The sequence below is a fragment of the Corvus moneduloides genome, chromosome 17 (genome assembly GCF_009650955.1).
Source record: "Corvus moneduloides isolate bCorMon1 chromosome 17, bCorMon1.pri, whole genome shotgun sequence".
NCBI classification, from domain to species: domain Eukaryota; kingdom Metazoa; phylum Chordata; class Aves; order Passeriformes; family Corvidae; genus Corvus; species Corvus moneduloides.
Genome location: NC_045492.1, coordinates 3,875,613 through 3,893,196, shown reverse-complemented (window position 1 = coordinate 3,893,196; position 17,584 = coordinate 3,875,613). Strand labels below are relative to the sequence as shown.

The window sequence follows — 17,584 nt, the reverse complement described above, 5'->3', positions numbered from 1 at the left end:
ACATCCACAGGCTTTCTGAGAGGACTGACACAAAATCTGCAGCTAGGCTGAAGTGCCTGCTGAATTCTCTTTGCTGCTCTTCATCTCCTGAATGACAACCATGATGCAAAGCCCATCACTGTGACAAGATGCTGGTCTTATTTTTTGTCATGCAATCACCTCATCATTTCCAGCAGTGCTGCTCACAATGCCCTGTCTCCTCTTAAGTGCAAAGAAAAGGCACAAGTACAAGAGTCTCTTAGTAAAACATTAATCTCAGATCACAGATTTATTTTATGGATTTGCAACACAGCCCATATTACAAACATTGTCTGGGAACATTTACAAGAATAAATAAGATGGACTCGCAGTTGTAAAAAAAAGATTACACTTCACTGTAATGTACAGTCAAAAAATATATCTGATATTCATTGACTTGACATTATTTACCTTCCTTCTTTTAAGCTAGAAAGAAAAGACACTGAATGCACAGTGTTGAGAGTTTTGTATTTATATTTTTTTCCTTTTTTTTTCATACGTGCTTTATCTATCAAACATCCAAACTGTACAAGTGGGTTTCACCAGTAATCCATAAAGGCCGGGGGGAGGAGATGGGGCGACATCGCAACAGCAGAGACTCGCTCTCATGCAGCACTCCTCCCTGCCCAAAAACACATCCAGGGAGCTGGAATGGGAGACTGCTCATCCAGAGGCAGCCACAGCATCGCTGTGTGAAGTGGTGACAAGTCTGGCAAGAAGTGATGCTGGCACATTTTAATTCCAACAGGGTCGGCGCGGGAAGGGAGGAGATTAAATCAGTGTGGGAGTGAATTTTGTCGCTGTGGTTAGTTGGGATGGGTTAAAGGAGGTGTTAAGGATGCAGCTCAAACTTTTGGCATAGAAGTACAGTGTTTAAATGCTGGCAATGCAAGAAAGGGCTAGAGGGGCAATGAGGGGGTGATTCCAGTTCTGCTCCAGGTACATGGAAGCCCAGCACATGAAGTTTGGTTTGACTGACAGCAATGTGAAAAACTGAGCAGTGTTTGTCCTGGGGAGACTTAAGAGTACCTAAATTCATGAAAGCTTGTAAAGTGCTGGCCCCACTTCCTCTTCCATCCCCCAAAACACACTCCTTCCCATTATTTCACACCACGAAGATTTCCTGGAGGTCCTCACTGAAAGATGATGTGCTCACACATCTCCACAGTGCAGGACACTTCAGGTGTCTCACAGGGTGTCCCGAAGAGCGGCATTTCAGGGTAACAGATCTCCACTGAAACAGTCCTCCTGTGACAACTGCCTCCACTAAAGGAACCACTACACTCTTGGGTACCCACACATGAAATACCAGGACTGGTCCCTAAGGGACATCAACAACGTGTCTTCATCCTGTACCTCCGGAGTGGCACGGACTGGCTCTTGTTTATCCTGCTCAGAAACAGCTCATTGAACTGAATTCCAAGAAAAAACATTTTAGTTTGTTCTTTTTCCTTTTCATTCTGTTTTGGTTTTTTTCTACCCTGCCAGGAAACACTATGGGAACACCAGCACCTGGCATTCAGTCTGCTGCATTAGCTTGTCTTTTAAGGCTCAGGTTGAAAACAGAATAGTGGTGGAAAATCTGCTGCATGAACTGGGATGAGGATGGAAAGACTAATTTAGATCTCTCATGCTTTTACAAACTGGAAAAGCTGCCAGGTTTTCACATTCTGCTAGTCCAACATTAAATTGTAGGATATTCTGAGCGTAGTTTATTTTTTTTCACAAGGGAAACTTTTAAAATATTTTAACACAGCAAATATTATAGAGTAGAGGTCACTGGAGGTCAGCAAGTTTTTGTCTCCTTTTTTTTTTCTTTCAATCACACTCTGTACCACCAGGATTTTGTCTTGGTATGTTAAAATGTATGATTCTGCTTGACAGTTTGAGCAAATTGTACATTCTTCAAGTATGCATATGAGGGAGATGATTGATACCTTTTCCAAGTCAATGAACAGATAATACATGATGGATTTTCCTAGTGGTCCTTGACAAAACGGCAGAAATTGGGCTTTGCTCGCTACGCTGTTGGCTCACCCTCAAGGAAAAAGAGCTGTAGGTATTTTTGGGAACAGGGAAAGAAAGAGCACTTGCATTGAAATTGTATATTATGTATGTATGGCTATAGAAGACTGCAATCTAAACAAACAGGAGCACAGGAGGGTTAACAGAATCCTCATGACTCACATCTGTCTCTCTGACTAAGCCGGCTCCTCCTGCTCCTCTGCCTGGGCAGGGCAGCTGCAGTGCTTTGTTCTGCCCTCACACAGCAGGAATATGGAATTTTTGACCCAGTGGCAGTGGTTATGCTAAATAAATGCTGCCACCCTTGCCACATGGCCCCCTTTATTTCCCTAAAAAAAATGGGGTTGTCTGTCTTTTGTACATTTAAGACAAATTAAAGATTCTCAAATGAAAATGCAGCAGTTTCACACCATGGTCTTGAGATGCCCCTTGCACTGGCTGGGGAGATCACAAAAATTAACTGTGCTGCCAAAGTCATGGAGTGGATTGTTCACATTTATTACAGGACAGTGAAGTTTCCCAAGGGGAACTTTTCCACTGCATTGCACACCCATGCCAGGACTGTGCACTGCCCTGTGACGTCACTAAAAATTCTGCAAGTGGGACAGATAGAAGCACCTCATATTTGAAGATTCCTCTCTCAAGCAAATCTTCTTTTATCTTTGTCCCTAAGGATTTATTCCCTCTGTCACACTCCGAGTGCTCCATCTCCACAGCACGGAATGTGACATTACCTGTTTTTTATGATCTTGGCAGGAACTCAGAAGAGTAAGAGAAAGATGAGAGCAGCTGCGCCAAGAGTGAGAGAGAGAGCAAGGTGCAAATTTCCTACCTGTTTCAGGATCCATTTCATCTGCCTTCTCCTCCAATGTTTGGTTTCTCCCAAAGGAGATTTCTTCTCCTTTCCTTCTCTTCCAGATGGAAACTGCTTTAACTGCCTCCTGAACCACCTGCTGCAGGAGCCTCTCTCCTTCCTCTGACTCTCCAGCACACCAAGAGCAGTGACCAGCAATCCCTGGCTTGAGATTCCCAAAGGAAATCCACCAAACTACTGCTCAAGGGCCTCTGGAAACTAAATGGAAACACCAGTCTAGCATCCACAGGCTTAAGTCTACTGCTGTGGGGTCTCTGTAGCCACTGGACTCTTTTTTCCCCAGGGAGTTTACAGCTCTGGAATAAAAGGTTAGAAATTACTGATAACCAGTGGAATTCATTGCTGCAGTTACATCCCTTAATAATTTAAGATGTTGGTTACCCTCTATATGAGACAGTGACCCCGAACCACCTATTTCTAGTTCCTTGTATTTCTGACCAAACTTCACACCAACTCTGTGCTATCACAAACATTGCCCCCTCACCCCTGAAGGATGTCTCCATGGGAAGAAGTTCATCTTCACTATGTCCATCCAAATATTGCCAATATTTTTTTTCCAGCCTAAAATTCAACCACTGAGGAATTCACCTTTTTTTACTGCACATTATCACTTTCCATCCATTGCAGGGGATGCTTAGGCTGAAAAGCTCACACTGACTATTAATCCTTCCAGGAGAAAACCTCCTTTATCTCATCCCATAATTTCTTTCTTTCACCGTGAAAACAAACCCATCGCCCATAATCTTGCTTCAAACACATTACTTACTTCACTAGGGGCTATTCTCTAGGGTTTAAACAACCTCAAGGTAATAAAGTGATTTAAAGTCAGCTTTTCCACACAATTCCCCTCATCATTAATTCACACTTGGCATATATGCACAGTGCAGGGAGGAACAGCATGAAGATCCCTGAGCCAACGCAGACTGGAGCTGGGTCAGTCCCCCAAAAGCACCGTAACTGCAGGAATTTGTAACAGTTTGGCAACACAATCTGCAGTGTCTGCTGAGCATCTTTCCACATGGGTTGTAGGCTGGACATTAGGAGGTTCAGACACACGGCTGAGTGGCCACATAATAAGCTGTGACTAACAGTTGGGCTGTGGTAACCAGCATTTCCATTGAGCTCCTATAAAATGTAAAATTTAGCTTCAGTATCTTTCCCTGCAGTTTGTGCCAACATCACTTGGCATTTGCAGAGGGCTGAGCACACAGTGAGTTGCTGTGGGCCAGCTGATGCAGGTACCTGATCCTTTAGTAGCACTTTTCATACCATAAAACACATTCAAACCTACCTCCAGACCCTCAACAGCTGCACTGCCAGTGCTGTTCTGCTCTGCTCATCCCACACCTCCTTCCCTTCACACACACACCCCTCCTGTGGGCTTGACTCTGGCATTTCAACCCACTTTCTTTTAAGTTAAGCCTAAATTACCTCCTACACTTCACACCTCAGTGACGCTGGCATCTCTTTACCTCTCTGTTCCCTTATCCCAGCTGTCACCCTCAGTGCTGGCTTCACTCCCTGAAGCCATGAGGGAGACCTGTCACTGTGCTACTTTCCATGTGAAATTAACAGACTGCTAAATACTAATTAATATTTCCATAGTATCCACAGGGAGTGGTTCCCTCTGGCTTTCTGGAGTGAGCAGACTCAAAACCACTTTGCTGATTTGTAGCTTCTTCATACTGGGGCACTTGTTGAAAAACCCCATCCTGAGATTAGAATTCCCTCTTCCCTCTTCTTTGCTAATAGCTCCCAGCTCCTGACCTACACTATTCCATCCAGCCACCTGTAATCATAACACCAATACTATACCTTTCCTCTCATTTTTATCTCAGTTTTACTTTGCCTTCTATTTATGTTTTTTTTTCCTGCTGAATTGTGTTCTTTAGTTGCAAAAAGAGAAAAACCCAATTCAGACCAGTAGCCTGAGATGCCAGACACCCACCTACAGCCCCAACTGGAACTAAAGATGATTTCATGACTTTTTGGCAGGCAACAGAAAGGACCAATCAGGAACAGTGCAGAGGCTCCTGTGAGAAGGTGGTTCATGATCAGTTAAGGCCTTCATGATATTAAAGCCAAGAATCCAAAGCTCCTTAGAAAAATCCCAGGTGGTTCAGCATCCTGTGAGCTCCCTCCTTTGCTTATCAAGAGGGGCATTAATGAAACTCCAAGCATCCTTCCCTAAGCTGGTGCAGGTCCTGGTGGATGACCACTGGTTGGGCACTGCTGTGTCTGAGTCGAGAGCTGCTTTTGCCAGATTTCATTTCCATCCCTCCTGGTCAAGGCGAGGGATTGCAGAAAGAATGACCATGGAACAGAGGTGCCTTTTGAACTCACAGACAGAATTAGCAAAGCATTTTGAACATCTGGCATGCTCTGTGCCTGGCATAGGCAGGACAGAGCTCACAGCAGCCTCCGAGTATTTACCTGAGGGTGGAAAACTACAGGGTGATAAGAAAATTGGAGTTTCCTTAAACTCTGAACTTCAGTCTATCTTTCAGCAAGTCTGAATTTGAAGAAACATACATGCCAGAATCTAATTTACACACAGAGCAACCTCATATCCCTCACCCTCAAGATAAATAAATGGCTAAATTGAAATACTAATTATTGTAAAGTCTTGTTCATTCAATTTTTTTTTTCTCCAAGATTACCCCGCAGACCTTAGTGATTAACTACTTCAACATACTTTTTCAGAAAAGCAATTTCTTAGCTGCTAAGATATCAGAATGAGGTCCAGAGCCATGGCAAAACACATCTGGTGTTTGTTTCAGAGAAGGAGACTTGCACAGGCAATTTGCAGAATAAAACAAAAGCCGTTTTGCTTAAGAAGCGAAGTTGCTGTGCTGGGCTAACACTTCTCTTTACAGGTGTCAGATTAGGTTCCTGTGTATGTACATCACCTTTCCTACAGCTCCGATGGGTTACAATTTTGAAGCTAGTAGGGCCTGGAAATAGTGAGGAAATCTTGCCCAAACCCAATTTTAAGAACCTTCAGACTTTAAACTCTTGAGCAGGAGCTTTCTTTGTTGTCTGTTTGCACAGTGCCTAGTTCAGCAGGGTCCTGGCATGACTAGGGGTCCTAAGTTCTACAGCAATACAAATAATAAATAAAAAAGAGTCATAGATAGTATATGAGCAATAATACCTACTTCATACCCTGTTTGTCAGACACACTGCACCCCAGCAAATACTTGGAAAATGCGGTAACGAAGTTACCGAGGTTGCAAGACAAATGCAATTGGTTTGATGCAAATATTTAACCTTCAGGTTCTAGTGGCTGGGAAAGTCCTCAGTGGCTTCACCAGCAGCAAAAGGACACAGACCAGAGGGATGGAACTGGGTCATGCACAGCCCTGGAAGTCGAGCAGAAACTGGGAGGAAACATTTGTGTGGAGGCAGTGAATCCATGAACAGCTTCTCATCTCCACCATCTATTTTCATGCTTAAAGGGACTACACATGGGAGGAGAACCCCAGCTTTTTCTTTTCTTTTTTTTCTTTTTTGTTTTTGTGTCTGTGTTGGCCTTTTCATTTGGAAAAACAAATAAAAGGAAACAGATAAGGTAGACAAATCGTAATGAAACATTTCATGTATCCCCTATGGCTATCTCATTTTTCCCAAATGACTGCTGCATGAAATTAAAAAATTAAAAGGCTGGGATTTGAGAACAAAATTATAAATTAAAAAGGAGACATTTAAAAGAGAATTTCCTAAGGGTTTCATTCCTTCCCCACTCTGCAGCAAGCAGAGCAAAAATACAATCCAAAAGAGGAGAGAAGTCAGAGGGGATTAGAAAGTCCAGTCTTTCAGCCTGTCTCCCATTTTGCTAATTTTTACAGTAGGTTATTTAAGAAGCAGTAGATGTTCTGATAGAAAGCAGGCAGCAGCACACACAGGCATCGCCTCCGCTTCCAGGGAGGTCTCTGCAGCCTCAGTCTCTTGCTCCAGGAAGGAGTTGTTTTCCTTCCCACACTTGTTACTGCCTTCCAGTGCGGGACAGGGGAGAAGCATCCGCCAGAGTTTGGGGTCTGGCACGTCGTGGGGTCCCCTCCCTTGGCTGGGCTAAAAGGAACTCAAGTATTCCAGTGCAACCTCGTATACAAATTTATACTGTTCCTGAAAGAGAGAACACAAAGGAATGGCATCAGGATATGGGTAAATTCCTCAGAGCCCTGTTCTACAAGCAAAAACACCTCCTCCCTCTCTCTTATACCCTTTGGCAGGAGCAGGCAAACACTGATTGTGTTCCTGTGTGATCCTGAGCAAGCACTGCTGGGAGATGGTGCCGTCAATGGAAGAGAAAAGCACTCAAAGAGACAGCCTCAGTCTGGACTATTCATTATTTGCCTCCAGCCCTCAGTGCACGTGTTGCTTCTGAGGCACGGACTCAGTGTGATCGATGGAGATGACTGAATTCAGGACACTTTAATCTCCTGAGCTGCAGGGAGCCAGGCCTGGGGGCTGGACTGTTCTACCTTCCTGGTTTCAAGGCACGTCACAGAACCCAGCACTGGGCTGGACAGGAGGACAAATCCCACTCTTCCCACAGCCATGGTGACAGCTCTGTGGGGTTTGACCTGAGGCAGCTGGGCATGGGACAGTGTGCCCATCACTCTGCCAGGGCATCCCCTCTGCTCAAAAAGAGAAGCAGGAGGATTCACTGAACATGCTAAAACAGGACCAGTTTTAACTCTGATGCCTTCATGTTCTGATTCATTTTGATTCATCCTGAACTAAGCCATGACATTTTCTTACCTATCCTGAAGTGCCTTGCACACAGTGGGTGGGGGAATGAGCAGAAAAAAGCCTCACCAGTGACTCCACCATGTTGGATTTGTTATTTCGTAGTGTTTTCACTATGTGGAACACGTCGATGATATTTTGCTGCTGGATCATTTCACACACGCTGCAGATGGCACAGAAGGTGCCGCTGCGTCCCCCGCCGTTCCTGGGAGCAGGAGAAAAGAGGTGAGGGTGGAGCTGGTGAGGCTGAGGGAAGGAGAGCCCACAGCTCACACCCCATGGACACTGGGGAAGGTCTTTAATGTAATGACTGGTCATGGATATTCAAGGATTTGTGTGCCTAAAGGGGCTCTGAGAGGCCTGGGGAGTGACTTGGAACAAGGGCATGGAGTGACAGGACAAGGGGCAGTGGCTTCCCACTGCCAGAGGGCAGGGTTAGTTGAATATTGAGAGGGAATTCCTCCCTTTGAAGCTGGGGAGGCCCTGGCACAGGGTGCCCAGAGAAGCTGTGGCTGCCCCTGGACCCCTAGAAGTGTCCAAGGCCAGGGTGGACAGGGCTTGGAGCAACCTGGGACAGTGGCAGGTGTCCACTAGGACTGAGTGGTGCTTGGGCTCCCTTCCAACCCAAACCATTCTGTGAGTTTGTGAAAGTGGAGACCTGTAGACCAGGAGGCAGGGATGGAAGGGCTAAGGGACTCCTGGAGTGGTGGACAGGGAATCTCAAGGACTGCAGTGCTGCAAATCCCTGCCCTGGGCTCACAGCAGCCCTGTGCTCAGAGCTGGGCACGTGGCAGAGCTGCTTCAGCTCTCTCTGGGCTCCAGTCACAGGACCCACAATGTAGCAGAGCTTTTGGAGCTATTTCTCACTGCGATCAGTAAAATCCCTGGGCCAGGATACTATAATGCAGTACAATATTCAACTTGCAGTGTATGATAAACGTACTTTAACTCCATTTTCTCCAGCTGAAGCCTGGCAAACCACCAGATTTCTAGATCCACAACCAGCTGTCTTCACACAGCACCGCGTGAGGCTGCAGACATTTTCCAGCCCTACTTACAGGCAGTGGACCACAGTGCGCCCGTCTCTGCCGTCGTACTGCTCCTGCCACTTCTCCAGCCTCCTGACCACCTTCAGCAGGGAGCGTTTGGAGGGAGGGGTGTCCCTGTAAGCCGGCCAGCCGATGTACTGCAGGTGCTGCACGATGCGATACCCGTCCTGCGGCTGGAACACAGAGCCTGCTCAGGGTGCTGGACGGGGCAAGGGCACAGGGACGGGGCAGAGCTGGGGCACTGGTGACACAGCATCCTCCCCTCTGCCTCTGCACTGTTAGCATTGTCCACTCTGGGTACCTGACACAGTGCAGAAACAAGGGCTGATCCCTAGCCTGGATAACGATTATTACAGAGCCAGGCAGACACCAAGAACATGGGACCCCTGTTTGGTTTCCAGAATAAAGTTTCATCAAAATGCACAAACAGATCAAATTATCTCTTTCCTGGTTGCCTGTTCTGTGCCCTAAGAAGTAAAGGTGACCCTCAAAAATTCTCTGGGGACTGTGGAGGGAAAGGACCCTCATAAATTTGCTGGCAGTGGCCGTGGTGTTGGACACGGATGAGTGCAGAGAGCTATGAGTGCACAGCACCCACCCTGCCAGCCCTGCATCCACAGGCCAGCTCCATCTGAGAGTCACAGAGCCTTGGTCTGACCAGCTTTATGATCCCCAGGCTCTCACTGGGACACAGGAATGTGCCTAATATCCAACCAATTTATCAATTTCTGTGACTGGACCACAAGGTTCCCTCTGCAGTGCCACAACGGAACTGCTGCCCAGGCTCTGACCATGCGGAGACTGATGTGTTAAACTGCAAGGAGATACAATTTGTGGAGCCTGCTTCCATTTCTGATTAGAAAAAATGAAAGAGGAACAACAAAGAAAACCTAATCAATCTGGGAAACAACTAATGAGAGAAAAATCCTCTGCTGAAGCCCTTTCCTGCAGCCCTGAAGTCAGATTGCCAAGGCTCAGTGTGCAGATAAACTTTGTTTCTATCATTTCAGCTGTCCTGGGGCTGAGGGACACAGACAAAGAGTTGCTTACAGAAATGGCAGTTGCTTATTTATAGGGAAAGCAGTGGCAATTGGGAATCCCAGTCTAGCCAGTAAACATTGCATCTGTCTTCAGAGATGTTGCCTGGTAGCTGACAGATGGAGAGCTGCTGACACCATCCCAGTTTATTTCCTGCAATACTGATGGCTTTGTATTGGCTACAAAGTGATGAATTGTTCTCAGATACACACAGAAAAATGCTCACCATTTAAATACAGATTTTCAGCTCATATCATCCACTTGCTGCCTTCAGCCAAGAGTCCTTTAGCAATGCAGGCTGATTAAATGTTAATTAAAGGAAGTAGCTGCAGTGGAATTTCGTTCCTAGGTGAGGGATTCTGCATCTCTAAACCACAAGTCTTGGCTCTGCCTCTTCCTCAAGTCAAAACGTGTTTTTGAGAATAACCAGGAAATGTGGTATCTCTCCTCTCTTACCCTGGCCATGTTGCAAATCCGGAATATCCGGTTGATGATATCTTCATCAATGTCTGCGGAAACAAACTCCACTTGGATTGGGCCGTAACAACAGGACGTCTTCTCAGGCCAGTACTGCATGCAGAGCTAGGAAATAAACAAAACCAAACAGAAATCTTAATTATGAACATACTCAATCATTCCATTTGGATTTATAATCAGCTCAAAATCCATCACCAATCTTGTATAATGTGGCTTTGTTCAGAGAAGATCTCATTCTAGCTCAGTAAAACATTTTATATCCTGAGTATGAAGAAAAAAAGAAATATATTTTAGGGCCTGGACTTTTCTTGCTCTTTATTTTTGCATGAACACAATTTGGAACGGATTGAATTCTGGGTCTAGAGGTGCAGAGAAGGTGGCTGACAAATGAAGCTTCTGTAAAGGTAGAGATTGAAAAGGAACATTAGAAGATTAGTGTCTGTAGATAAATTTAATAGGAATCATAAAGATTTGGTAAAAATGAGGAAACAGTCCAGGCACCAAGAAAATTAATCTTAATTCAAACAAACTGGAATTTCTTTTTTTCTGCAAGATGAACTTTTTATCTTTCTGGCTCTACCAAGTGAGCAGGGGAAGGAGATTGAGTTTCTGGTTTCAGGGTGAACCACAACTGCATCTCTGAAGTTTGTGAAGCAGGCTGGAAGTCTTTTTCTTGTGCTGATATCATTGAGTTGAAAGGACAAAAAACATCCTATGCACACAAATTACAATCTAAGGATTTTAAATCCATCTGGAAATAGATCATGGCGCAAAAATATTTTGCATGAGATCTCATTAGCAGTTTCTGCTAAGATTGTATTTCTTTGTGGGTTTTTTTCCTTCCTGTTTTCAAGTGTAATTTTGTACAAGTTTTGAAACCCCCAGATGCTCATTTGAACTTGATCTCAAGCTTTTCAAGTTCAATCACTGCCAGCAACAATGTCGAGTGTGCATGCAACTGCATTAATTCTGCACTCCTGTTCTTCCTTTGATCACATAGGATTGAAATTGGGTGGGATATTCACACAATCTTATGCATCTTTGCCCCTGTTGGTTTTTCAAGATTAAGCAAGCCAGCCACGACCACACAAGCAAGTCCTTTGAAGGGATTCTTTACTCTTCATTCAGACTTTCAAGCTGCCTAGTGATCTCCTCTCAAAGCATCTGTCCCACAGGCAGGGAGATGTGAGCCGAGCAGGAGCTTTAGCAAACAACCTCAAGGTGCACTGGAAAGCAGAAAAAGATTAAACCTTCCCTTAGCATGGGAACTTTGCTTCTCCCAGAGCAGGTGTGTGGATGGCCACCTCTCCAAACACACAGGTGTACACACTGCTGAAAACTGGCTGCTGTGTGCTCTGACCGCCACGTGGGTTTATCTGCACCTTTTCCCTGTGCTCAGGGCACAGCCTGGGATCAGGCACTGCTCAACAGGCAGGTGATGACAACATTGTCATGCAGGGACAGGGTGGGCACGGTGCCAAGTCCCCCTCCAGAAAATGCATCTCCACAATGGATCTGATGATCTGCTGGAGGACAGGAAGGATCTGCAGAGGGATCTGGATTGATGGGCTGAGGCCACTGGTGTGAGGCTCAATCACACAGTGGTTGTGTGAAGGGCAACAGAGCTGGGGGAGGGGCTGGAGCCCCAGGAGCGGCTGAGGGAGCTGGAAAGGGGCTCAGGCTGGAGCAAAGGAGGCTCAGGGGGGACCTTGTGGCTCTGCACAAGTCCCTGACAGGAGGGGGCAGCCGGGGGGGTCGGGCTCTGCTCGCAGGGAACAGGGACAGGAGGAGAGGGAACGGCCTCAGGCTGGGCCAGGGGAGGCTTAGATTGGATACTGGGAAAATTTCTCCACTGAAAGGGTGGTCAGGCATTGGAACAGGCTGCCCAGGGCAGTGGTGGAGCCACCATCCCTGGAAGGATTTAAAAGACATGTAGATGTGGCGCTTGGAGACATGGGTTAGTGGTGAATTTGGCAGTGCTGAGATAACTCCATCGAGGTTGGACTCAATGATCTTAGAGGTCTTTTCCACACCAAATGATTCTATGATATCAAGCTGCCACACCTGGTCCTGGTAGCTCATACAATACAAACTTTAAAATCCTCCTTAACTTCCAGTGCCACCTGGGTGTTCTGGCATTGGCTGCACTCTCGAGGGAGGTGACACTGTGCTACAGAAACTGTCAAAGTGACTTCATGCACTGCCAAATCCCCTTTCCTGTGCCTACAGACCACATCATAACAGCAAAACTTTGCTAGGAAAAGAAATAAGCTTTGTGTAGAAAGACAGTCAGAAGAATAACACTGGCTGAGACTGAAAGGTTTGTGTTTTCCAAGAACCAAGTGTGAGAAAGTGTGTCATTTCCAGAAAAAGCTGGGTTTGGCTTTGAAGTGTCAGGAAAAAAAGATGAAATTTGTCTCTGGATTGAATGCCAAGATGCAGAATCAAGGAGGGTGGATGGAAGAGGGAAACAGACGATCCAGAGGATCTCTGGTTGCTCACAGAGAGGTGGGGCTCTGCAGGGCACCAGGAGAGCCCAGTGGTGAGCAGAGCTCTCCCTGCAGCTGGAATGGAATCCCACAGAGTTCCCCCTGATGGGACATCCCCTTAAGGACTGGGGCAGTTGGTTTCTCCATCACCATCCAAAAAAGAGACCAGTAATTTCACTGCCTCCATGTGTGGTAAGACTGGGAAGAGACAAATGAAAAATGAATCCATGAAGTACCAACTGCTTGAGGGTTCCTCTCTTCTCATAGAACAAGTGCTGGAATGGGTGAATTAGCCATGCCAAATGTACTCTCCACACAAATTGCATGATTGTGCCTTTTGGAAAGCTGTTATCCTCTGCCACTCATCAGCAAGTTGGCTGGAGACACCAGGGCAGAAGGAATGGCAAAAGCTCCTCCCTGGCAAGCTCAAATCCTGAAAATCATGGTGTGGCCAGTAGCCAAAACCCAACTTAGATGTGGAATTAAAAAGAAAGAAAAAAAAAAAAGGATACAAAGCACTATGTTCTTGTCAAACTGTGCAAAGCACATTTCTCAGTATTACAGAATTGTGCTAGAAATCTCAGGGGAAAGATCCTTCAAATTATTTCAGCTCTCTTGGTTTTATTCTTCTGGAAATACTCTGTGAAAAAGGCAAGTGTGAAGCACACTGGGGCTGTGGTAGGGAGCACTTTCCTGAACCAAATGCAGACAAAAATGTGAAAGGGAAGAAAGTGGGTTTGGGAGGGAAATTCTGGGCTGGAAACACAAAGTAATTCTGTAATATATAAAGTATTTATATAAAACTTTTTAATACTTTCAAATAGATCAACTTTATATAATTTTATATCAAAGTATTTATATAATAAGCGGGGAGACCTTATAGCAACTTTCCAGTACATAAAAGCGGGTTACAGGAAGGCTGGAGGGGGACTTTTCAGAAGGATGTGGAGGGATAGGAAAAAGAGGAATAGCATTAAGCTGAAGGAGGCCAGAGTTAGATGGGATATCAGGAAAAAATTCTTCCCTGTGAGGGTGGGCAGGCCCCGGCACAGGTTGCCCAGAGCAGCTGTGGCTGCCCCTGGATCCCTGGCAGTGTCCAAGGCCAGGTTGGACAGGGCTTGGAGCAGCCTGGGCTGGTGGAAGGTGTCCCTACCCATGGCAGGGGTGGGATGAGATGAACTTTAAGGTCTCTTCCCATCCAAACCCTTCTGTGATCCCTTTTAATTGCAACAAGAATTAGCTTACAAAGAGCCAAGCATGTGGATTTATTCTCCATTTAAACCCCAAACATCACCTATTACTTTCCAGCTTCCCCTCATTTATTTATTGGGGTGGGAGGGCCAAAGAAAATGGGAGCAGGAACTCTCTGAAACCCCCTGGATTTGAGAAGGAAGTGACATGCCAGGAATGAAGAGCCACTCACCTGTGCTGCATCCATCTCGTTGAGCATCACCACGGAGGAGCAGTTGTAGTCAAACACCAGCCTCCAGAAGTCTGCGATGGTGTTGGGCAAAGGGTGCTGGGTGACAATGAAGGCAGCAGGTTGCTTGTGGCTCTAACAAAAGAATAAGATGAGTTAAAAAAAAAAAAAAAAATTCAATCAACTTTTATTCAAAGGAATATTATACCCGGGAGGCTGTGGGGAGGCAATCTGAGCCATTTAACCAGATTATACAAATCACACATCCTGCTCCTTGTTATCGCTCTGCAATGAATGAACGCCTCGTAATGGGATTCCTTTGCTCCCAATGAAGACATTTCATTAAAGAAGTGTCACAAGAGCAGAGATTACCCAAATCAATTATTTATATTTTGAGACACAGCAAATAATGCTAATTCTGCTATTACTACTACTATCAGTAATATTAATAATTGGAAGGAAAACAGCTGGAAGCAAATGCTCTCCTTTATGCTGTGGTAGCCTCGAGGATCTCCAGAAGGGATTAGCCCAGTCTGCTGTGGCTGCCTGGGGGTGCAGTGTGACAGAGGTGGCACACTTGGATCCCAGCCATCCTTTATGAGCTCGTGGGGCAGCATTCAGAGCCTGTGACGTTGGCATTTAATTTCTGATATCATTCTTTCACCTCAGAAAGGCCCCCTGGCCTCAGCCTCCCTAAGCATGAAGGGGTGGAGCTGTGCTCCCAACCTCTGTGGGGCTGAGTTAATGAATGTTTGTGAGGCTCTCAGGGATGAAAGGCCACAAGCTGTAAACTTTATCGTTCTCCAACCACGGCAGGCAAGGCTTAAATGAGCCTGGAAACTGCACAGTCCTTTGTGCTGTACATCTGTGAAGCAGACTTGAATCAAAAGGCACACTAATTCTGGGGTAAAAAAACAAAAGAGCACAAAAATCCCTCCAACAGAATAAAATTCTGGATTTAAAGTGAAGAAATAAATAAAATCCTGAAGCATTAAGCTGCCCATCATGGGGGTTTGCCTTTTCTCCTCCACGTGAGGCAGATGTGGGTGGAAGTGCTGTGCAGGCCATGCTGGGAAAAAGGTGCTTGCAAGTGTGCACGTGTGAGGAGGGTGATGGGACATGACACAGAGAGAAGGAAAAGGAAACAATTTATTGGGAATTATAGTCTGGAATGGACTTCTCTCTTTTTCCCCACTCTGCATCTCACATCTAGAAACACCAGTATGGGTCAAAAGCTGTGAAGTACCAGACCAGACCACCAGAGTGGCAAATAAAACAGTGAGGTTTATCTCTTAATTAAACACCAGAGTGTTCCTGCTGTGGCTTTTTCATGGTGTGCCAGCAGCAAAATGCAAACCTGGCTAAACCCTTGGCTGAAGGGCACAAGTGCTTGTGGGGTTTGCCATTAGGAGAAAAAAGAAACCTTCCCCAGATATTTAATACAGGGGAGGAACCAGGTTCACTGTCCTATTTCAAAGGGAAGGTGACACACAGGTGTGAATTACTCATGCAAGAGAACATGTGTGGGATTACGGGGGAATGATGATGTCAGGGGCACATGGAATCATGTTTTTCTCCAAACCCCATGGATTAAATACAAATCTATCATCACTTCTACATGGCTTGACTCACAATGTGCCTTTAATCTCATTTTTTGCATTCCATTGTTTTAGGGGAAGGTGAGGGACAGTTTTGCTCCATTCAAGGCAATATGGGATGGAGGGTGTCCTCTAAGGGTCCATGGTCAGTACAAGACTTCACACGTGAAGTTACCAGGGAAAAAAAGAATTTACAAGGTCTGTTCTCAGCAAGAACAGCTACGAAAATGTAGGATTTTAGCTGTTCCCTTGTGATTATTTTTGCCCCCAAAGTTCCTGATTCCTCTATGGAAAGAAAGAGAAAAGCCAGAGAACATGAGAGCAGCTGAATTTCAATGGAAGGTGAAAAATTGCTTTGTACTTAAAAAAATTAATCCACTGGAATTTTGTGGGGAAGGATACAAATATTAGCAAAGTGATTTGAGGCAATGAGGGCTGAAATGTACAAACATTCCCAATCCCTAAGAAAGCAAAGACTGGATTGTGCTTCTGCAGATGTGCAAAAGCACTGAACACACTTTAAAAAACAAGTTTCCTCAGGCATGTTTGCAATGAAAACATCACAATCTTGCAGAAAAAATCTAAAATAACTTTTGTGACCATTTGACCAAATTATCTTAAATGCAACAGCATCGCTGTTTCCCAAAGACTGAAGAACAGACAAAATTAAAAACAGTGACCCTGTTGCTGCCAGGGAAAAAATGAAGGTTTTTCACCCTGGATCACATTTACACATACTCCAAGTGCAATAATTAGTGGCTTTAAAGACATCTGTGTCCAAAGGCACCACAGCAAAAAGAAGCCATCAACATAATTCATCCTCCACAAACGACCCATGCTGTGAAATTCCAGGCTATAAACAAAGCGAGGAAAAATGCCTTTGGACAGAGTCACATCAGCTCAACTCACATCCTTTAGCCTGGAAGTATTTTGCACATCTGATCCCTGCACTCCCACATTCTTAACTGCATTAAGATCAAATCAATCACTCGCGCCACACTGAAAATGATCCTTTTTCAAAGAGCTGACCTGGCAAACACTTCTCTTCCCAATGGATACAAAAACCAACTTATGGGAAGAGCTGTCCCACCACTTCTTCCTGCATCTGCCTTTCTATGATCCAGCCTCAGACTGCACATTGAGGGATGTCTTTGCCAAAAATTCTCCATGGTGTGGTGCAGAACTAAGGGTGTGTGATCACAGAATAACAGAATATAACAGAATAGGCTGGCTTGGAAGGGACCCTCAAGCATCACTGAGTCCAGCTCCTGGCCCTGCACAGCACCATCCCCAAGAGTTCCCAAAAGTATGGTCTGAAAGCTTCTTGAACTCTGTCAGGCTGGTGCTGTGACCACCTCCCAGGGATAATCACAGTCTAGAGGACATATTTTGGTGCTGAGGAGAAAATCCACGTGCTTTGCCCGGTTTGGAGATACCAGACTCAGAAACTACAGCTAAGTAAGTTTTTTTCTTCAGATCCATTCTCTCAGAAAAGCATCCTGAGAAGGAATGAAGCGGGTGGGGCCGGAGCAGTGCTTACATCCATGAGTGCAGCATTGATGTAGTTGCTGGACTCGCCATCCACGGAGATGAGGAAGGGCAGGCAGCGGTCCAGGGGCAGCACGTCCATGCAGCGGTTCTTGTCGTGGTTGCGGGGCAGCAGCCCGATGCTGCAATCCTCCGGCCGCACCCGCGGCGTCACGATGTTCAGGGTCTGTGCAGGGGCAGGGAGCAGGGGAAACAAAGACACAAACAGGCTGAGTGCCTCGGAGTTCATTTCCAAGAAGGATGCCATATGCCCAGTATGTTTGTTTGAAAGGGACTCAGACTGGCAGAGCTTTGGC

The 17,584-nt window shown here is 45.6% G+C and overlaps 1 protein-coding gene across 9 annotated transcripts in view; it reads right to left on the bottom strand.

Moving 5' to 3' along the window:
• Positions 1–236: 236 nt before the first annotated feature.
• PTPRT (protein tyrosine phosphatase receptor type T) overlaps positions 237–17,584 on the bottom strand; it is a 431,612-nt gene continuing 414,264 nt past the window's right edge. For all 9 annotated transcript variants that reach the window (XM_032126644.1, XM_032126648.1, XM_032126650.1 and 6 more), the window contains 6 exons: positions 17,281–17,454; positions 14,146–14,277; positions 10,213–10,338; positions 8,728–8,891; positions 7,739–7,874; positions 237–7,042 (listed from right to left, as the gene is read on the bottom strand). In XM_032126644.1, coding sequence (XP_031982535.1) covers positions 6,989–7,042; positions 7,739–7,874; positions 8,728–8,891; positions 10,213–10,338; positions 14,146–14,277; positions 17,281–17,454 — 786 coding nt within the window. In that variant the 3' untranslated portion in view covers positions 237–6,988. The remainder of the gene's footprint in view (positions 7,043–7,738; positions 7,875–8,727; positions 8,892–10,212; positions 10,339–14,145; positions 14,278–17,280; positions 17,455–17,584) is intronic.